This window comes from Triturus cristatus, chromosome 7, assembly GCF_964204655.1.
Source record: "Triturus cristatus chromosome 7, aTriCri1.1, whole genome shotgun sequence".
Taxonomy (NCBI): domain Eukaryota; kingdom Metazoa; phylum Chordata; class Amphibia; order Caudata; family Salamandridae; genus Triturus; species Triturus cristatus.
In genome coordinates this window covers 1,574,556,467-1,574,579,201 of record NC_140590.1, presented here as the reverse complement: position 1 = coordinate 1,574,579,201, position 22,735 = coordinate 1,574,556,467, and the positions used below count along the sequence as shown (strand labels likewise).

Here is a 22,735-nt window from a genome sequence, read left to right as displayed (position 1 = left end):
TATATGGTTCTTATGACATGGAGTCATATGGTAACTTAAGTCGCAAAGAACGAAAAAAACGAGCAACACGGGTTAATATTATAGGTTACAGAAAAAAAACCATCCAGAGATACAGAAAAATGACCATGGATCCTAATGCAAGCAAGAAAAATGCTTCCGGCCTCCAGCACACAACATACCATGCTGAATTTTACAAGACAGCCTTACGGAGTGAGCCCCTTGCATCTTTTGGGCCGTTTGTATTGCAAGTGCTGAGCTGTTGATAGCTACACACCGATAGTGTTTCATATTTTATGCCTGCGTTTGTTTAAAGGCAACATTAAAAAAATTACTGCCGAAGAATAAAAAAAAGGACACGACTCGTTTGTTGGAAAGTGTAGCTATTTAAAATATAAAACAGCGTATAGGCCAGAATACATCTCCTATAAACCCGGCGTGGTTTAAAAGAGCAGCCCTCTCATGGGTTAATAGCGCGAGCTGCCTCGAACTGATGATGAAATGCCAGAGCTATTTTAACCCTCCTCTGCAGGAATATGCCTCGGGGGAGGGGGAGCGTCTGGGCTGTGCCGACTGAAAACCTGTGCCAGATTTTTTTTAGAAACAATTTGCATCGGGAATTATTTTCAAAATATCCTCATAGTGTTAAAGTGTGCTTAGAATCGTGTAACGCTAGTGTAGTTTCAGCGTTTTAATACTACTAATGCGAGAAACTGTCAAAACGACGTTCGTAATTTCTCCGTCTCACGTAAACATGGGTTTGAGGACTGCCTTGGCTCTAAATTGCAACATTACGCGGCGTTTCGTTACCTTCCGGTAGATTCGAGGTGCTTAGGGCAGTATTGTAACAACTTTAACCGATTCTTTTAGTCGCCAGTCACTGCCGTGTAAACAGTGTAACATTAAAAAACGTACACTCACGGCGTTATGACCATTGCAGATATATTTGACATCCTATATGATCTGTGGGGCCCAAGAAACGACCCGTATGCTATTAAAAGTGCGGTCCTGACACATTGAAAGACGGGCTGCTGAAGGAAAGGCCTAGCCGTAAAAACCCTGTCTCTTTTCTCCTCGCAGAATGGCTCCTGCTCGCCAGAGCCGCACAAAGATAATCACTCAGGAAGTGTTTCGGCCAATCCGTTGACGTTTCACATCCGCACACATGGGAGCAGCCTATGTACGACGAGCTTCTATCAGCAGGCCTGATCATCAAGCCGAAGTGCCAAGCCCTTTCTGTCTGAGAACAGAGTCTGGCCTCCATGTTTTCTAAGTATTGACATAACACTCTTTTAACAATGCATCCACAGAGGTAAGCGTTTTATTTATTCGTCTTTGCTCAGAAATATGTGAATTGTATATGCTCAGACCTTTTCCTCTGCGATTTGCCGTTAAAATCTCACAGTGCAGCCTGTAGTTTTTTGCAAACTGTTTACAGCTGCTTAGCAGGTCACATGTTTGGTATCCTGAAGCCACATCTTTAATTTCACAAACGAGCAAAACCTAGCAGGGTTTTTCTTTTAGGAAAGAGCAGGGGGGTTGTAAACATCCTGCTTTTGACAAGGGGTATTTCAGTTGTAGAAGAGAGGCAGCACTATTGTCTTATCTCCTGTGTCACATGTTCTGAGAAAATGGAAGCGGAGAGGTGTCCTGTGAACCCAGAAATGCCAAGCGAAAGGGCAAGTTTGTCTCTCCAGAACGATACATGATGCTCCTGGCTTTCTTTTCTTTAGGAAAATGTGTCTTTTCACTGAATTGCAGTTCTCGAAATGCATATTTTGTGGGCTGTTTTCGATTTGGGGCCTAGGTGTGCTGCTTCTTCGTTGTAAATGAAACCACACAGGATGTATATTAGCGTTTCTATAAGTTACATGATTTGGGATTTATAATATAAGCTGCATCTCATTTGAGATTTTTATTCTTAATACGTTTCATGCGTGGGTGATGTGTTTTGGTGTAGATGCAAGGCAGGAAGTCAGGTCTGATGTTGTCCATATTGTTGGAAATAATGTGCTTTTATTTACACGCTTCAACATTGCCTTTACTAAAGCTAAAATGCAATGCAGCTCGCCACACGGCTGCTCTTTACTGTCGAGTGAATAGGGGAGGATTATTTAATGTATTGTGGCCTGTGGGGTAATAAGCAGACATGTCCAATTACATGCAACTCGGAATGGGGCTTTACTTATTTACTGCTCAGCGTGTACCGTGCCACTCATCCATAAATGGTCGGTGTCACTCTTGCTGGTGACTTTGATCACACTTGGCACGCCTGAAATGCGTAGAAAACACGAGTGCTCAACAGAATGCCACTGTGGCTTGAAGAGCACTTGAAGCTTGAACAGCGGCGTCAACGTTTATTAAAATAGGTAAGTGTGCAGTATGCATGTGTATATAGTTTTTTTTTGTTTACCATGTGCCAGAGCAGATCACCCCTCTGCAGTAGGTCTACAATCTGTATAAATATCTAGATGTGTCAAAGGCCTAATTTGGAAATTTTCCAGTGATGCCAAGGCTGTCTTGCGTTGTGCCTAAGATCACACAGAGTGTCAGTCGAGCATACGCAAATTAGATTCTAGTTCTTCAGGATAGTTTCCAACTGATAAATGCATATACACCAAATACCGTGATGCCCTCAATGCCAGATTTGATAATTGTATTTTGAACCCATCTCCGTTTGCATGGGATTAGGCCTCTCTACTTGTTGCAGGAGTGTTTGTAGTTATCTATTTGGCAAAAGGAGGTGCTTGGAAGTTGTAGGTGTTTAAATAAACAGTGCAGGCATACCGTTTTAGTTCGGACTTGTTTCTTAGCAACACAAGAACCTGCATAGGGAAAATATGCATTCTTTAACAGCCCTTATTTGGTAAACATCAACAAGGACGTGATCTTCATGCATAATGAAAGAGGCTATTTGCAGTGAACATTCGTGACATTCTTTGAATGTTTGATTTGCATAGTAGCTGCAGCTGAAATAAAAGTCCTATGAGTGATTTTTTTTTTTTTTTTAAATTGGTATCGAAATCGCTATGATGGATCAGGATAGTTGTGGTCTGTTCGACTTGTAAGTACTGATGCTATTTCTCAATCTGGTATTTGAAAGGGATCACAGTTGTGCTGTTTTAAGAGGCAGAATTCAGCCTTGAGTCTAAAAACGCTGCCTCAAAATGGCCTCGTTGACATGTCTCTTCTGAAGGAAGGAAATACGGGCAAGTAGGCAGACTGGATTAACCCGGCACTTGTTTGAACTGTGCACACTGCGTGTAAATTAACAGTGCTTTGTTTTTCTACAGCAATCTACCTTTTCTGGTCCTGCTATATTTTCTTATTGCCCCAAAACACATATCCCTGCATTGCAGTACTTTAACAGAGTAGCCCAACCAGATGTGCCCGTGATCCTAATGGAATCGCAGGCATGGTTTAATACAGACACCTGTAAAACTGGGCTGCACAAGGCCTTCTGGAAACAACTATCACCCCTCAACCACCCTTTATTTGTGTTGCTTTGGGCAGATAGGACTGCGTTAGTCGCTTTCTGTTAGCACAGAAACTCTTTAGGAGTGTTGCTTCCCAACCTGGAAAGCCACATTTACTGATGGAAGTAGGGTTATTTTATGTCACAAAGTAAAAGGGGCAGACCTTATTTGAGCTCAGGCCCTGCATACCTTTTTTCAATCAGAGTAGATTTGCATGCAGCTGAGTTCAGGGTTAATTAACATGGTCAGCAGTGCCGTATGTGGTTCAAGTGCAGTCGAGCTGTACTCCCCTGCATGACCAACTGCACATCCTTGACCAGAATATCATTTACAGCTCTGTGCTAAAAATATACTCTGTAAGGAGTTGAGCGCAACTGCATAGTGGGGTAAGAGACTTTTAATTGTAACCACGTTTGCATAATGCTTTATTAACAAACTGTATGAGTTGCAAGCGAAGGTAGGGTCAAAATTGACATAAAAATTGTTATATTCGTGGCTACCTGGTAAAGAAAGTGTGTGACAGAAATAGAGGCCCGCTCAAGAATGATGTTTTAGTCCATGGGTAATGTCATCAAATAAAATGATTATTTAACATGTATTGAAAGAGGACAGTTTATTATCATTGTTATTTTTCGGTTATCTTCATTAGTACTAATGTAAGAATTTACTGGTTTGCTGTTGTCAGTTGTCTTACACTGGCTAGACTTTTCATTGAATGCATTTTTTTGCATCTACATGTAAAAATTATATGCAAAAGCCATGTCAAGTCTCTTATACCCATGATTTGAATTTAGTGTAAATTGTAATCTTTGTTTTCCTCTCTAAAATCTCTTCATCTGTGGCATATCATTTTAATGAGTGCAACAGTTGCAGTCCTTTCACTTGTTAACATTGTGCATAGCCCGTTGACGTAGTTCCCAAGGTGGCATAAAATACTTTGTTCACTGTTTTCTTTTTAAGTCTAACATTTTGTTAGTTTTTCCACCGTTTGCATTTTTCATCATCTTGAATGATACTCGCTCCCCCAGACCCTGTGCTTCCTAGCTTCTTCGCCCAGTGACTGTTGTCAGTATGTATTTATTGTATGCACAGTTGAAACAGATTAGCAAAAGCTAAAGTTCTATGTCAGTTGTCCAGTGTTGTAACTCTTGGAGAGCACCTGACACAACGATATTCCTCTGGAAGTGTTTAAACGTATCATTGGAAATCTCTTATTAACCTCTGGCTTTAACAAAAATCAAAAGCAAAGAATAGCACGTGCATGTGAACGCTGAGATTGTCAGGTGTTCTCTGCAGTTTGTCTCTTAGAGGATTGCTTTGAAAAACCACACTTCTGTTTACAGAAGGGACATGGGAGCTGCTTCCATTTTAGTTACAGTACAGGAATGAAGCAGTGTGCTGCTGGCAGACGCCATTTTAAGAAGCCTGCATACATAGAATAGCCACCGGTGAGTAAGAGGCTGGGTGAGTGCTGTAACGAAGCTGTGGGGTTATTGAGCCGTGGAATGCGTGGATTTGAGTTAATGCAGATTTTAGTAGTCAGTCATATTGGAAATACGTTGCAGTGTGGGAGGCGCTGCCTGGAGAGAGCAGGTCTTTTAATTGCAATATGCTATGTAGTGAAATGGTTCCAGAGCCTGTGGTTTACACAGACGTCAAATTCATTTATGTTTGCACGCTTTAGATCCGTGCACTCACCAGTGTGAATCTCCACTTTGAAGACGGTTACACTGTTTAACAACATGTAGCAGCTCATTTTTTTTCAGTCCTGGAACGACATCGACTCTTTTATGCACATGTAACAGATGGCCAGGACATTCCCTACCTGTGACTGTGCACAGCGTCTAGAAAATGTAGTGACCGTTTTTGTGGTGTAGAATGTTATTGTTTTCCCTGCATTGTTAGCATCCCCATATTTCACCAAAACGAGGTTTTGTGGTGCAAAACCCTTTTGCACCTATTCTTTCACCGAGCACCTCCACTCAGAATATCAGTGGAGCCATCTTCCAAGAGAGGGTGGCATGTTGATATGCATACATAATGACTGTTCATTCCTGGGAAGACCTGTGCTTTGTCACCATGTCGTGGTATGAAGGAGCTGTACGTTTTCAGTGGTGTCTGCAGATGTGATCTCCCCCCTCCCCCTCTCAGAACGTGAACAATGCCCAGCTGTTAAATGCAAATCACGTGAGGTTTCTTGCATGGACCATTATGGCTTTAATTGAAACGTCGTACCCACACCCACGTTTTTTTGAGGCGTTAGCATTTAGCAACAAAAGGATAGTCATGGTGGACAGAAGGATTGTTTGACTGGCAATGCTTCTGAACGCTGTGCTCACAAATCCCTTTCTGGTACCTCATTGATTACTATAAGAATTCATAAAGATTTGACACTGAACATAGGGGAACCCATTGTGTCCTGTGAGCTGCTTAACCTTGCCAGTGCCTTTGACATCCATTGTGGGGGAGGGGAGGAGAAAAGAAACTGAGCTTTATTTCCATGGTGAACCTGATAATACAAATGGCTGTTTTTCCCTTTGCACAAAAGAAGCCCAATTTCCCTAGTGCCGAGAATATATTGTTTTTTTCACCCCAAAAATTAACCAATGAAGCACTGCAGCCATGTGTTTAAAATATATATATATTTTAACGTGTAATAGTTATGTTTAACACCCCAATGCCTATGCAGACTTCCTTCACAGTAATTCAAAACACCCTGAATGTAACAATCAATATGTAAAATGTGTAATTTATTACCTCGAAAGACAAGCCTCTAGCAGCACAACCTCAGCAGCTGATAATGTGTGTGGCTGCAGCTGACTGTTTATTATCTGAAAATATTTCTCAGTTGAACCTTTTTTTTTTTTCTTGCAACGAAGGGAGATGCAAACAAGTGCTGCTTGTGCTTTCTACTACAATGCAATGTAATAAAATGAGAAAAATGCATTGATCAAAAGCGAAGATTTTTACCTTTTTGGTAAAAATCCACTAGAAAGCCATTATCATTAAAGGATGCAGCCATCATGTCTTCCTTCCTGGTGCCTGCAGAGGTGTGTGTAGCGGCTCCCGTAGAATTATTGAGCTGTGGAGGGTTGTTCGGAGCGGCGCTTTAGTTCAGCTTTTTCAGTCAGTGCCGAAAAGGTCAGTTAGCACATTAAACACGGTTTCTTTCCACAATTTAGGTAGCTGCTTGCAAGTGCAAACACCGAGCATGTACATTTATGCCGTGTTCCTGTTTTTTTACTCTTTTGCAGCGTGGCTGAGGAGGAAATAAAGACGGAACCAGAGGTGGTTGAAAGCATGGACATCTCCACTCGATCCAAAGGTAAGACAGACTCGATTTTTATTTAATATGCTGCTAATAACATTGAATTTCAGGTCTTTTGTTAGACCTGCATACCAGGGATTCCGTGGATGCAGGAAAAACGAATGGGGAGAGATTTATTATAGCCTGAGTAACACACATTTCGAGATTGCACTTTGTGTTTACCCACTGTGCTGTTGTGAATGTGCAATTAAGGCCATTTACTGTGTGTGTGTGTAGAAATGCGTTAATTGTTACTGCCGTGTTGCATACTTGATATTTGGTTAAGCTACTTGTTGGTCTAAGAAAACAATACATTTATTGTCCAAGCACCCTTTCCAGAGACAGAATTCTGCTGTGTGTGTGGTACATTGATTTGTGATATCACTGAGAAAGCAACCATTTTGATGCATTATGTTATAGGAACTTGCATGGTACATACTATTGTCTGTAATTTCATGTTTGTCAAGATAGGTTATTACACATCCATTTGTCATTTTTTGATAGTGCAAATGTCTATAGTTCACATAGTATGAATGCTGCAAAGCGTTGGCTAGTTAGTAATTTCATATTTTTTTTGTGCCACCAATATTCTTCGAAAAATGAAATATTTGTTACTAACAAAGTTAGTAAGTTAATTGTACTTCCTAGAGACCAGTCTACAGAGTGGGCTGAAAATGCAGAAAATACTGTGTTTGCATTTTGATTGATATATTTAGAGATGGACCAGAGAAAGTATCTTGTTGACTATGGGTGCTACTGGCTATCGGAGGCTTTTTGTTTTGGGATTAAGTAGGGTAAAATTTGAAGATACATGTGGCTTCAGCATCAAGACATTTAAAATTGCTGGCTCCACTGGGAGTCAAAGAAGCTTCCTGAGTGCTGATTTTTGATGGCCTTTGTATTTTTAGTTTTCAGAAATCTGGCTGTTTTGTTTTTATATTAGTCACACAACACAGATATGGCTTTTTGGGAGACCTGGTTGTAGGTCACAGCTGTAATTGATAAATGATTGCACAAGAGGTCGTACAATCTGAAACTTTGATATTGGAGGTGATTCATTATGTTTCTTCAGTTGGATTCTTAATTTACAGGCCTTCACCACAGCTTCAGTGTGTTTTTCAGTAATACATTTGATTGCAACTGCTTGGAATTTGTGTGTAACACTGGTGAGGAGAGGTTTTTTTTTAATCCTTTTCTCTCTTACTGGTGGAGATCCAGGTCACAAATTGACAGCGTGGAGCTCCAGTTTTGGATGTGTCTTAAGAAATATCACCACTCAGTTCTCTGTGCTCCACATCCCATGCTTTCTTAATATGTTTGGTGGAGGGGAAATTCTTGTGTAACAGAGGATACTCATGCGCAGGACATGTGCCACAAGATCCTCGGTTGACCCAACATATCAACTTAATGAGTTGGGACACTTGGGTGGCACACTAAAAATGTTTCATCTTGATTCACAGAGATTAAAGAGACAAACAAAAATGGGCCCTAAGGTGTGTCATGGAATACCAGGCCTAGTCTAGCAAAGAAGCATAGAGAGCTGAAACCTGTCTGAGAAGGATTACTTTTCCCAGGTCACCAATATCTGGTTACCCGTGATTGGTGAATTTTGGCATTACTCATTCAGAAGGGTTTAGGAATATTTAGGAATAAGAACGTGGTAGTTTCATTTAATTCTATCCTTAAACATGAGCCAGTCCAAATTGCTCCCATCATTTCATACATGGTTACATTTGCAAACACCAGTAGCTAAATATGCTCCTACACTCTGTAGTAGCTGTACTTTCAAGATACAAGTCATTTGTATAATTGATTCAGGAATTGACCACTGGGCATTTAAAGAAGTGCAGAAGAATATGGTGAATTCTTGAAGAGGTGGAGGACGATGCTTTTAAGAACATACACTCCTGCAGCAATTAGTCCAAAAGGGCTCTTTGTAGACATCTGCCAACTCTTTTCATCTTGCCAGTTAAGGATATATTTGTTTAAGGAACTTAAGCTGTTAACTAATTATTGAAGAGTAGCCAATTCAGCTTTGTAATCTGAAGAATCACTTCTGTTTAGATACTTTAGGGTGCATCCAAATGTACAGAGTCCACAATCCATGTCTCAAAGGCAAGCCTGGGGGCTGCCCAAGTGAATGGACCCACATTAAATCAAAGAATAATTTTGTTGTTTTACATATAAGATTGACAAATATTTATGACTACTAATGATATCCAGGATAAGTATACAATAACAGTGAGCGTTGTGGACTCCACTTAGGAATTGGTTAACAGAGATTGGAAGCGTTGCAAATTAATATCGGTAGTGTGGTTGTCCAGAAATGCCAACTTTTGGTCAGAGTGATCCCTTTCACATGTATATATGTGCGATAATATTGATAAACATATCAAAGCGCTCAATGGAAGTCCAAGCACAGTTAGTCAATTCTTCTAGATGTATCACATCGTACGCCAAGATTGTACTGGACGAGTGCTTAACTAAGAGGCTGGAATTTGTCAAGGTTCTCCACTTAACCTTTCTCTCTGATAGCCATAAGCTGCACAAGGGTACACTTCCCATGAGTATATGGGTGTAGTCTTACTTTATGACCGGCTATGAATCCTAAAATACCTATATATAGACTGTAGTGTCTTTCAAGATTATGTTTGAGGTCTAGGTCCATTGTTAGATATACTTGGTCCACAGCCTTAAACTGTAGCAGAACCGCTGTACTGCACCTGATAGTTACAAAGGACGTTCTACTCCTACAATCTTTGACTACAGAATATTTGTGGCCTTCCAATTTCATTGAACTACAAATTTGGTTGTCAATTTTTTTTTTATTTTACTGCAAAAACCCAGCCACGAATCTCTGGTGGATGGGGGCAAAGACATCTGTTACTTTTGTTGTGTTCAAATTTTGGATCTTCAAATCTTTTCTGCTTGTCAAATGTCTTGCCAGGATATTACTACTTATTTAGCCTTGAAGAAGTCACTGTGTGACAAAACACATGTCAGCTGTTCTGTACAATTACTTGGTCTTTTGTTGTCAATAAATCACCGATCTGATACATCTGCAAGAATCTTTATTTTATGGACTGGCTGTGCTTAGACGTCCATTGAGTGCTTTGGTATCTTCATCTACAGTTTTTACACAGAGGAACTTGGGGACCAATGTGTATTGGGACCCCTGGTAGTAGGGTGCTGAGTACCATTATGCCCCAACGTATCCACCTGTTCAATTGATGGACAATCCACATACACTTGTACAGAGAGGTGCGGTGTTTTAACGACTACTTCCAATTACTTTGTCTTATCATTCTGTTTGGTAAGGTGTTGTCCTGTGACATTCTTCCTCAACCAGTTGCTCCTTTGCCAATCTTAACATGAAATTATATTGTCAGAGCCTCATGGTGTATGAGGCTAGGAATTCTTCATGTTCTATCTGATGATAACCTCAACAACTCAGAAAATTATCCACTCCACTTGCTCTAAAAAGACTAGTTTCCATATGATCATTGTATTAATGGATAGCTTATTCAAAGGCCACTGCCAGTCATTTCCATTAACCAGCTGTTCCATGCATGACTGTCTTTTTATCTAGAGCTTTACATAGTTTTTCATATCAATACCTAGAAGTGTAAACACAAATTACAGAGTTCATATGCACCATGGACTCGAGTGTGTAGTTGCTACAAGATCAGTTGTTAAAATATGTTTTATTTAATTTGTGGTGTGAGTGTTTCCATAGTGTGATACATACCATGTACTGGCTTTGCTTGGAATCTTTTGAAAGAACTTCTTTGTGCATCTATTGTGTATAAACTTCTTTTGTCACTATCTCCAGCATATGTCCTCCTCACACTTGTTTGTGCTGGTTGTTGCCTCCAAAGTGTATTTTCACAATTGTAACATTTTGTAGTACTTAAGTATTGTAGTGGGTGGCAAGCCTTTGAGAAACTGCTCACTGCAATAAGTGGAGCTCAAACTACATATAGCTGATTATTTTCACACCTGCCCCATGCCACCATGGTATTTGGACTTGATTTCCTGTAAGTGAACGCACACTTTCGGCGGATACCTCTTTGTTGCTGTCCTATCTAAATTTTACTTTGCACTGCGCGTAAAACTCACAGCACAATAGCAAAAGCCCGTTCACAGAAGGAATCAAAAGTAGGGGATATGATTGATCATACCTCCCCTTTTTAATAGATCAAGGCTTTAGCATCTCACAGCCTATTGCTAACTAATCCACACTTTACTACAGGCAGCCAATTATGGATCTACAAAGTTATTTATGCCCCATCCACCTAACTAAACTATCAATCATGTTTACATTCTAATATAAAGCGTACAGGAGTTAAACCCTGTCCTTGTATGACAATAGTAGGTTGTTGACAAGTGTATTGTGACACTATAATTATATTTGCCCCATCATATGTCAAGGGTTTTCTATTGTAGAGGTATGACAGACAAATGTTTAAGTGTTGACTACTGCCAAAATCAAGGGATTTAATGGTACCTAAAAGAATAAGTTTGAATAGCACTCTCTTCAGTGGTCCTCATTTTATTTGCCTTAGTGGGATGAATACCATAAATGATCCCAATTTGAATTTATCCTTGTATTAGAAGATGGACTCAGATTATTAAAGCTAACAATATACTGAAACGTAAAGCTTTTCATGGTGCAAAGAATGTATATCTGAGCTGTATTTGTTCCCCATCACCTCAAACTGTGGAAGAACAAACTGATTTTGTGCTTCTAAAATGTAGCGCAGGTCAGTTCAAGCTTTTTTATTTTATTATTTTTTTATTTTAGATTATTCTTCTATAGCACCACTTCACAAGTTGGTATTGGAGCACTTTATATGTAACAATTGCTGCTCATACATTATAGGCTTACAACAACAACATTAGAAAATCTACGAGTTAGGGAGATCAGAAGGGGAGGGAATGGGTGGGTGGGTGTAAACAATAAGGGATCTTATGGAGAATTGCTAATATAACCAGCGCCAGTACGACATACTACATCGTCGAAGGGGCCAATTTACCTGGTTGTAACTTACATATAAAATCATGTGAAATCTTGGTTTACTGAGGTGGAGTAACTTATATTAAAAGTTATTAGTTAAGGTATCTTGTGAATAGGTCTTGCCTTTTTTGTGGAACAAGAGTATATCCGGAGCAGTTCTTAAATGGATTGGGAGGGTGTTCCATATTGTAGGTGTACATACGGGAAAGCATTGTGTATGAGATTGCACTGCTCAGAATTTATGGGGTTCCAGAGCACTGGAGTTCTTCCTGCAGGATTCTCTTACACTGCAAGAGAATTTCATAAACTCTGATTTGTAAATTGGTCGGCGGAATAGACTTTTTAGACGGCAGCGTTTGAATTTGGTTCCGTCTTCTCGGGAAAGCCTGTGACGATCATTCTAGATGGGGGAAATCTGGACGCATTTTCTTTGGTTAGTGATTAGGCTTGCTGTGGAATGCATGGCATGACTGCTTTGGTTAGAATTGTGTTGGTTGGAAGTTCATTGAGGGTGGTATTGCTTTTGTTCAGTCTGTTAATAATGAGGGTTTGAGCAACAATCTTTATTACATCATTAAAGAGTAAGTGTTTAAATCTTTTTAGGTGGTCAGATAAAAGATACCCTTTAGTTCTAGTTTGCTGAGGTGGTAAATGTGCTATTAATTATGAAGCCAAGTGGTTTGACATGTATTGGGAGAGAAAACGGACACCCATAGTCAGTCAGTCAGTCAATTGGTCTTTATTTCGCTTTTAAAATCATTAAAGACATCATACATCAATGATTAAGTCTAACAATTCATAACATAAAACCATTTGTTACAACCATATAATAAAACTTGTAGCAAGATAAATCGCAGGGGTAAAAGAACTTAGCATTAAGAATAGTTAAGACACGCTAATATCAGTTTACATAAACCACTATTATACCAAGTAAGGAAGCTTTCACAATTTAGAGAACAACAACACTAGCTCTGTAGATAGGGAGGAAATTCATATGCATGAACAAAAATAAAATTAGGTGATTATGACCTCGGGGGTGCTAGAGCTATTAATAACAATTATCACAGCTATGGTGCCCTCGTCATTTTTGCTCGAATGACCCACATCCATCCCAGAAATGTAGCAACGGCAATCGCTATGGGCTCACATGTATCTGACTTTAAGATCCTTAGTGCCTCTACGCCCGACCTCGTGCCAAAAATTGAACAGATTGGTTTACGCCAGCTGTTCCTGGGAGGGTTGTAAGCAGGGTAAACAAGCAGAACATGTGCAATTGTTTCCTTCTGTGATGGACATGCGATACATTTGTCTTCATTCAGAGGGTGCCATTTACTTGTGAAGGTTTTGATTGGGAGGGAGCCCACTCTTAACTGGTGGTACAATTTCCTATCGTTAGGTACCGTAATAAAATCCCAGTAACATTCATACTTGTACTCTTGTTTATGCTCCAGAAATTCCCTCGTCGGGGTAGGCCTCGTTATAGATGAGAATCGCTTCATCATGATCATATTCCAATAAGCTACCTTCAACTCTTTCTTTGGGGGAAAACAGTTTCCTGCGGGATTCTCCCATAAGCTACTCCTCCCCATGTCACTCAGGGTGTCTTTTATCCTTCTTAGCCAGGAGATCTTACAAGAGCTATCAGCCCCCCTGGTTTCCAGAAGTGCTTGGGCGTACAGGGACAGTTCAGGAGTAACCCAAAGCCTTCTCCAATAAGCCACCAGTCTAAAATTAGCTATATCCTCGATTTTATTGCAGCCCAAATCTTGATAAAGACGCAACAGTGGTGTTGATTGTGGGAGTCCTAATAAGGCTCTCACAAATTTATTTTGGGCTGCAGTCCGCTGTACTAGGTCCTCCAAGCCCCACAGCTCCGGCCCATACAATACCGAGTTGCTGATTTTAGTTTTATATATCTTTATAACAGGGGCCACTGGCTTGGTATGGGAAAGTCTCTGTTCCTTCATAAGGACTCCTGTCAATTGGGCATGTTTAAGAGAGCATGTCAATCTGGGGTTTCCAATTTAATTTCTTTCCTAATGTAATTCCCAAGTACGTAAAAACGTCAGTCTGCTCTAGTTGGACTTTGTTCATAAAGACACTCCCTTTAATGACTTAACGATTGTGGAGGACCATAAACTTGGTCTTCTCCACGTTTACCACAAGGTCATTATCGCGGCAGAACACCTCAAACCTATTAAGGGCCAACTGCAGCCCCTTCTGGGTCTTGGAGATTATCACGGTGTCGTCCGCAAACATTAACAGGGGTATCTCCATGCCTGCTAGGGTGGGGGCATCTGTGGGGTAGTTAGAGTAATACTGCACAACCCTGTTAATGAATAGAGAAAACAAGGTGGGTGTGAGGACACACCCCTGGCGAACTCCCTTGGAAATGGGGAACTTTTCCGTAACATCCCCATGTATACCCCAGCGAACCTGAGCAAAATTGGAATCATGTAAGGTAATTGAAATGGCCAGTATTTCAGACACCCATAGTCATTAAGTATAGCAGTTAAGCCTGGTTCAATTTTTAGTCTTCCCTATCAGACAGTGCAACATGTCTGTTGGCAACAAGACCAACTGTCAGCTTACAGTGGGCTTAGAGCTCACCCATTGCATGCTATTGGTTGGATTCACTGCCATTCTCGTTTGTTTGCTTTTTATTCTTTAGCTTGAGTGGACTTTCCTTCCTTCTCTTGTGTTTTATACCTCCCCCTGTAGAATAAACGCAGTTCTTGCACCCTTCCACTGACTGAATTTTCAAGCACTACTTATTTTGGGGGTTAAGCACTATTTGAGAGTGCATGAGTTTTCCAGTTTTTCCCCTCGTCTACTTCTTTCCCCTGGCTGTACTCTAAGTTGATCTCCTGTCTCCCATGTGCTTCTTACCCACTCGCTCCATGTTGCACTCTTCCTTGAGTACTTCTCCCCCTGCGTTGCTTTCTTACCTGTGAGCATCTCTTTTGAGGTTTAAATTTCAAGAACTTCTCTGACACACAGTTGAATATCAAATCCAAGCCTCTTTTGAGAGTTGTGATGTTCTTTAGAGGAGGTAGTTTTAAATATAATTGTGTGCCATCTGTTTATTGGTGCAATTCAATGTTCGAGTTTTGAGAAAGTTGACTAAGATGTTCCACATAGAGTTTCAAAAGGCCTGGCAATAATATGGATAGTTGATTTGAATTGAGATTTTAAGGCTCCTAACTTTATTAAGTTTTAGCACCCACTGGCATATTTAAGAGTTTTATGACCAACTGGGTGGAAAGTGAACAACCGGTGTCATAGACCTAACAGGCATGAATCTATGATGTTCGGTATTTGCGGAATATCTTCCAAGGCTTACTGTTGCTCTTTCTGTGCTATGCTTCATCTAAATTCTGATTGTGACGGTAAAAGAAGATGATTTTCATTAATGCTTTTTTAGTTGTGAGGCTGCACATTTCTCCATGGTCTTGCATAACCATGGCACCTGGGATGTAGCTTTGCACACTTCAAAAATTAAGTTTTTGTATTAGTGATCCTGATAAAGAAGACTGCTGCAGGGCACACAAATGCAGAATGTCATTGTACAATATAATACATGGTCAGCTAAAATCGCTGACCTATATGTATTGACAGTTCTTGCCTTGGCTCAATCAAAATGGCAGAAAATTAACAACCATTGTTAAGCTTGCTGAAACGGGATTTGCATTCCGTTTCAGGTAATAGAAAACCACGGATGACCATGCTGATTGACAAGAGCTGGAAGTTCTCGGTGCCCAGGTTTGTTTGAAATGTGCAGCTTCTGGCGAAATGCCTGGGGTTCTCAAGGTCACCCTGAAATTCTCCACGCTTCCTGAGTGAGAATTCATGAGAATCAGATTGTGAGGTAATCCTTGGGGTTGGGCAGGAGGATGGGGGAAAAAAAGGATTTGATATGGAAAATCAGGAGATGGTTCCAGTAGAGTTGGGAGTCAAAGTTGAGAATTTCACACAGTTTATCAACACTGATATTGCCTCTTAGTGTTGCGCACAGCCGCGGTCCGTGCAGGTAACAGCAGTGGGGCTGGGTAAGGAGGATTTCGAGGGTCGATGTAGAGGGAAATCAAATAATTTCCCCTCCGTATCGTTCCTTGAAATCTCCCCCCTACCCGGCCCCACCGCTGTTACCTGCACGGACCGCGGCTGGTTGTGCATGAGCTGGTCTCTGGAAATCACAATGAAGGGAGAAAATGCAAAAGTGAGATTAATCCTGAGGAAGGGCATCACTGGCTGTGGCCGGAGGATCTGGTCTCCACCTGTAAAAGGAGGGAAGATGAGTATTCAAGTGAGAAGCAAACAGATCTAGCGAGAAGGGAACCCAACAAGAAGAAATCTTATTAAATATTGACAGACGCAAATGCCAGGTGCTGGAAAACAGAATGTGTCTGGAGTACCCGTCTGCCTCCGTGTTGACAAATCCCGATAGATACTCGCTTGAACTGAAATTTTGTGTTGCATGCAGAATTTCCAAAATCCTTTTGTATATTCTGATGGAGGATTTTATTTGATTTCACCTAGATGATTGCTATATTTGACACCTGTTCGATTGTCTATCCTTAATAGCACTGCCCAATTTATTTTGTCCTTCTCAAACGTTCTGATTGAAAATGATTCTGCAAGCATTTCTAAACAATTGACATGCAGAAAGAACTACTGCTTTGACTATGTCCCACCAGTCAGTATTCCACCATGTCACGAGGCCCATCCTGCCAGATTTGCATCAGACAATAATACAAGATCTGGGGCAGAAGCTAAACTAGTTCTTCTGTTCAAAGCTTACAAATGGTCTGACCACCTTTTGGAGTACTTGGATGGAACTCTGGTCCAAATAAATAACATTTTTGTAGGCTAGGCCTTTTTGTAGATGTTTTAGACTTTGTAAGGCTCGGTAACAGAGGGGAGTTACAAAGATTGCCTTTCTTTATGAGGGCAGTAGACCCACTCTCCATGCTAATATTCTCAAAGAGATTGTGGACATTTTCAGAACAAATTGAATCTGGTTCTGAATAGCTTTTACCTTTAATTGAGGCAGTCGTAAGATGCTTTTTGTGAATCTACCAGAAACGCCAAGAATTCTGTAGTCATGGATCAGATTAGAGAATACCCTCCACAATTGATAATGAATCCTAGAGATTGAAGTAGGGAGATTGGTATAGATGGATGTTAATTAGCTGTAGATGCGCTTTGAGCCATGATCAAATATAAACTATTAATCTGATGCCTTGATTCATAATGACACTTTTAATACCTTAGTAAAGCACCAAGGTGCTGAAGTTATTCCTTAAGGCAGATACGTTGTAAGTGTTTTCTGTAATTCTTGTGAATGGGGATTGTCGGATATGCATCTTGAAAATCTAAGAGAACCGTTCAGTCTCCTTGAATGAGCGCATCTCTTAAAAACAAAAATAGTTTCCATTTTGAATTACCGGTAAACCACAAATTGATTGAACTGTTTGAGGCTTATTACGGGACGTATCTTTTTGTTTTTCTCTCGGGCTATAAACACATTTCTAAGGAAGCTTGAAGGATTTCAAATAGTTGATTGAATACCTCCTTGGAGAAATAATGTTTGAACTTCTTAAGACATTAAGACTTGGGTCTTGTGAGAAAACCTAGTGATTGCAGTGGTAAGGGCTGATATAGGGGAGCTTGTGATTCTATTGCATAACCTTGAAGCATTTGTTCGAGCCCACAGATCCTTTGTTGTGGACTTACATGCATTCAGAAACTTTGAAAGTCAGCCACACAGAAGAAGATGGCCAAAATTTGCACTTACTGGTGGCAGCAGCCTCTGCTCCTCTGAGAATAGAATTGAAAATAGCATTCCTGATCTGGGTAGTAGGAACCTCTGTAGAAACTGAATCTAGAGTTGAAACAGCCGGTAAAATTGTTACTGCTTCTGCGAGTCCTGGCAAAAGCATGTTTCCATAAACTTTCCATAGAGAAGATTGTGCCGTGTCCAATCGTAGGTATGATATTTGCTGAGGTCTTTAATAAAAGTTACCAAACCATTGTACTTTAGCTTGCAAACCTGCCTCAGAACTTGCCATGACGTCTAGTTTAGGATCAATTTTCAACAAGAGACTCTTATGCCTCACATGACCAATTTTGGCATTGGGATTTCCTTCTAAACAATTTACCCTTTGAGTCCAGTAGGGCAATTCCTCTGGGTCCAGCCTAGCTTCTTCAGCAATATCCAATATCCTCGTAAGACGGCCAGTTGAGTCAAGTAGTTTATCTTTGCACACTGGCTAAATTCAGTTTATCCCTTTTTCTAGGATCCCTGCCAAATTTACCAAAGAATACCTGCATATTGATGTCAGTGAATGGAGTTGCATTACTAGAGAGAGGGGTATGGGACATTCAGAACGTAATTATGATCATGTTTGCTTGCCACAGAGATTTCTAATTTTGGCTGAGGCATTTTGTCCTGTGTGTTCTGCAGGAAACCACTTGGTGGAATTAGGATGAAAACTGGATGTGGGATCAAACATGGGAATCCAGAAGCATCCAAAATATTACTTCTGACTCTATTCAACATCCTCTTAAATTTCTAACTTTTTAGGATGAAGAAGAAACAAAACAGAATAATTTTTGCTGTCATCTGTATCATACAGGTAAACAAAGCAAACATAAGGAGATAATGAACGGAGCACTGAAACTTTTCAGACACTCACCACCAGTCACTGATCTGGGTTGAATCCATCATCGTTCTTTAGCTCACTTCGCCACCCCAGTTCAGACACAGCTATATGCAATTCAGTCTTAAGGGAATAGTCCAGCCCAAACTGCCAAGCCAGGTCTTCCCTGGACTGGATACTAAATCATTGACGGCTGGAACACTGTGCATACGACTGGCTCAGCTATGCAAACTCTTTGTCAAAATGCCGTAGACCTAATGAATGGAAAAGCCAATAGGGGCCTGCCACAAATCAGCACTGACAAAGCCAGTAGATTATGCCTATGCAAGATCTTTTGGCTTAGTCAATGCTTTTTTTAAAGACCTATTGGGAAGCAACGTCTTAAAGTCAAGAAAAAGAGGGATGTGATGCGGCCCGCGCTGACCGTGTCTTGGGGCTTTGTGTTTTCTTTATTTTAAGGCCTGCTGCACAGCAGCCTGCTCTGCTGTGCAACATGCCTTAAAAAAAACAACAAAAAAACATTGGCAAAGCCAACAGATCTAGCATAGGCGAAATATACTGGCTTTGCCCCTGCTTGTTCTGTTTGGTTTTTTGAGTGACGTCAGTTGTTTAATATTGCATTTCTTAAGCATACATTTTTAGCCATTGTATTTAACTTGCACTGGTGGCAAAATGTTACAAATGGTTGCTCTTTAAATAAATGCCGACACTAGAGGCTTGAAACAAATAAAAGTATGGAAGACAATGGCAAAAATATATTAGCTCTCCCTAAACACAGGAAAACGTATGTTTTCTTAAACCCAGTCTTGGGTGGAATACCACATCCCTGCAGTCTTGGAAGTTTTCTGAGTTTAACTGGATTATGAAACTTTGATAGGCTACTGCAGAAAGAATCAACTGAGCTATAAATTCCAAGAAAAAAGTTTAATTTTGTTTCCCCAGCAGAGATCTTTCAGTAGTTCAAAGATCTAGCGTTCCCAGCAGGTAATTCCACTGGTATAACATAGATCTAAGCTGCTGATTGAAAATTCCCCACAGTGGTGTATCTGAACAAAGTCTCCTCTAAACCTTTGAAGTTTTCATCCAACTTTACTGATCACTCCGTGTAAGGATTTGAGATGAAAACTGATCATTGAACTAAGATGACCAGTTTAATTTATTTTTATTGTTTACTTCAGAATTGAATGGTTTAATATACTTTTATGAACAAAATTAGGGTTATTGGGGTGGGGGGTGGGGTTGAGGTTCCTCCACCATTTGTCTGTTATCCCTTATCCCTTATTGGTTTTCAGTTAGAAACGAAAGTGGAGAAAACAATAGTAGCCTGTCTAGTTAAGATGGATTTTTATTGATGGATAAATAGTGAGCTGGCCAGTCTCAAGTAAAAAGAGTATATTTTGTTAAGTGCGTGACCCAGTATGTAGTGGGTTTATCAAGGAGTGCTTTGTGAAGTAAGTATATAGGGAAAGAGTCATATAGACGCAGATTGGAGTCACCAAGTGCAAGGGTTGAAGATGCATACTTTGTAGGTACTAAACAGAAGTGTAGGCCTTATCAAGAAAGTAGAGTGGTTTATGATTATGTGAGAGGGGATCAATACATGATGGCAGCAGTAGTAGGAAATTTAGGGGTAAGGACACATGGTCACAAAGAGTGTTGAAAAGTATTTCAGTGGGTAAGATGTTTGGTGATGCAAATACCTACAGAAAAAATGAATATTAATATTAAGAGGTATGCTAGTGTACACATTTGGTGTCACAAGGTAGTCCTTCTCAATGTTAGATTTAACGTTTTACTAAGTACCACTAAAGGTATATTAATTACTGATCTATTTTCTCCAGTAAGCCTTCAATTGAGAAATATACAAAAAACTGGTTCATGAAAACTTGATGTGTTTAATAGATATTTGGGCAGAACACTAAATGCATCAAAACAAAGTGCTTTTCGTGAATCTCTTTGAAGTAGTTTGTATGTTAGGTCCATGTTATCATGTGAGTGCTGCTCAGACATCTTTCTCACAATAGATACCATCACAATACCAGTCGGGTGGCAATCCAGATGTACTCTACCCTTTTGTCTAATTGTGTAATTTAACAACAAAAATGCCTTTAAGTTATCTTTGATGGAAACCTAGACCTCACCAAATACCCACCTGCACAGCACATTGCCTTTCGTGGAAACTTGCACTTCATGCATGTAGCCCACCAAGTGTCTTTTGATATTTAAACTGAACTCAAACCTGACTCCAGCTTTGCGTTGCAGTACACACTAATCCCATTCCAAGCCTGAAGGCTAAAGTTGTAGTCACTCGCGACCCAGGAAGGATCTGTCATTGCCTCCACCAGTTTCTTTGCCTATTAAAACTTCTGACTGATTTCTTTCCCCTGTCTTTGCCAATGGGGGACACTATACACTTAATCTTATGAGTTCCAGATCTTCCAAAAATACCAGATCCCCTATATTCAATATCCCCAGAGAGTGAACGCCACATTGTAGCTGTGAAGAAACATGGAATCCAGAGGTACAGGTTCTGAGGGCACTCTGTTGTTCCCATAAATTACTCTTGTTAAGGTTGAGGGGCTTCATAGTGATGGTATGTAGAAAATCACCCAAATTGCACATGGATCCCCATTCTTTTTATCTGCTTAGTCATTGAAAGTGTTCTTTACATCCTTAGTACTTGCTCTTGTCAAAAGACAATTGGTGATTTTGTATTTTTGTTACCCAGAAATCCACTTTGAGGAACATGCATCTTCCTTCTTCATTCCTTCTCATCTATCCTCAAAGGCTAACTAGATGGCCTCAGAAAGAAACTGAGACATTCTTTAATTTGGAAGTGTATTGCAGCAACTCAGTTGATGTGCTATATAAAACTGTGTACTCACTTGCTCAGCTGTAGTAAAACCACACAAAAGGCAGTCTTTGCTCAGCTTTAGAAAATAGTGGCATTTAATTTTTTTTTTTAAAACCTGCTCCGGGCCGCCAGCTGCACTAGGACAGGAAGAGGTAGCAGAAGTGGGACTTCATGTGGTGTCCCCACATTCAGCAAAAGCATTGCAGTTACGCAGATGCTCAATCATAGCACAAACATCTAACATCTATTAAAATACACCATTAATAGTACCACATGTCCTTGCATTCCTTGCTAGTTTAGAGAAGTGCTGGGAATGTATATGGGTCCTCATGTATTCCTCCTGGCATTGTCTCTTCTAAAAGCTCTAAAAAGCGATGGTCTGAAGAAGGCACGGCAAGGATGGGTAAAGGAAACGGAAACTAATTTGGGGGGAGAAGGGCTGGGAGAGTGGAGTTTCAGCTGATGCACAGAACTTGATAATATCGAAACTGAGGTGTCTGTAGGAAGCAAGACAAATTGTACCTTTTCAATATAACCTAGATTTTGTAATCCAGTGGGGGAAGGTCAGATAGCTAAGAAGCAGTCCAGCAAGTAGTTAGAATATTTTATTTGTTCTTAAAAGACATTACTGTTCATAAGTTACTAACAGTGATATTGACAAGATATAAGGAACACCAGCTTGGTTGACTGCTCTCCGTTATATGCGTAACACAGCACCTTACGCCTCAAACATGCCTTTATGTGACTTGCCTGCCCCAGTGGGTACACGTACGTCCACCAGATAGGCACCATAGGAAGTGGTGAGGATCACCACAGTTGGCAACCTCTTTGAGGACAGACTGCTGTTGCCCCACCAGGAACGTATGCAGGTTCATGGGCTGCCAGGGCCCCTCATTCTCATGCATGCCAATATCACACACTACAATTGAATGCGTTGGCCGCCAACACGTTCGGAACCTGACACAAATGCACTTTGTACATGCAGTACATGAGATGGGCACTGGCAGATACTTGGTTAGGTGGCTTTATAGAGGCTTGCTCTCCCATTTTAAACTCTTAACTGGCCTCGCTGAGAGCCCCATTGGACGCAGACCTTGATTGTTAATTTTTTGTTACCCCATTAGTTTGTAATGACGAGGAGGTCTGGCACTGGGGTTCCACTGAGAGGTTGGCGGTATGTAGGGAGGAATACCATGTGCTGTGTAAACAACCCATAGCTGTGGCGTGGTACGCTGTATTGGAACAATTCAAAGCTCAAGGGAAAGACACTGAATGATCCTGGGGCATATGGTGGGGCAAACACTGGGCGATGCCTGCTTCTTGACATACCCGTATCACCCGATACCGGTGCTGTACATTGATACCGACTACTTCTTGTGCGCAGGGCCAACTCACACTCTTCTTACATTAGATTGACTGGGT

The 22,735-nt window shown here is 40.6% G+C and overlaps 1 protein-coding gene across 8 annotated transcripts in view; it reads left to right on the top strand.

Moving 5' to 3' along the window:
* Positions 1-531: 531 nt before the first annotated feature.
* ZMYND8 (zinc finger MYND-type containing 8) overlaps positions 532-22,735 on the top strand; it is a 420,239-nt gene continuing 398,035 nt past the window's right edge. For 5 of the 8 annotated variants that reach the window (XR_014966853.1, XR_014966852.1, XM_085619412.1 and 2 more), the window contains exons 1-2: positions 541-1,309; positions 6,728-6,798. Coding sequence is in view for 5 of the 8 variants with exons in the window: in XM_085619412.1 (XP_085475538.1) it covers positions 1,296-1,309; positions 6,728-6,798 (85 nt within the window). In the remaining 3 variants the exon portion in view is untranslated. Of the gene's footprint in view, positions 1,310-2,347; positions 2,367-6,727; positions 6,799-22,735 lie in introns of those variants that run through there. The other 3 variants (XR_014966854.1, XM_085619413.1, XM_085619410.1) reach the window with 2 other exon arrangements.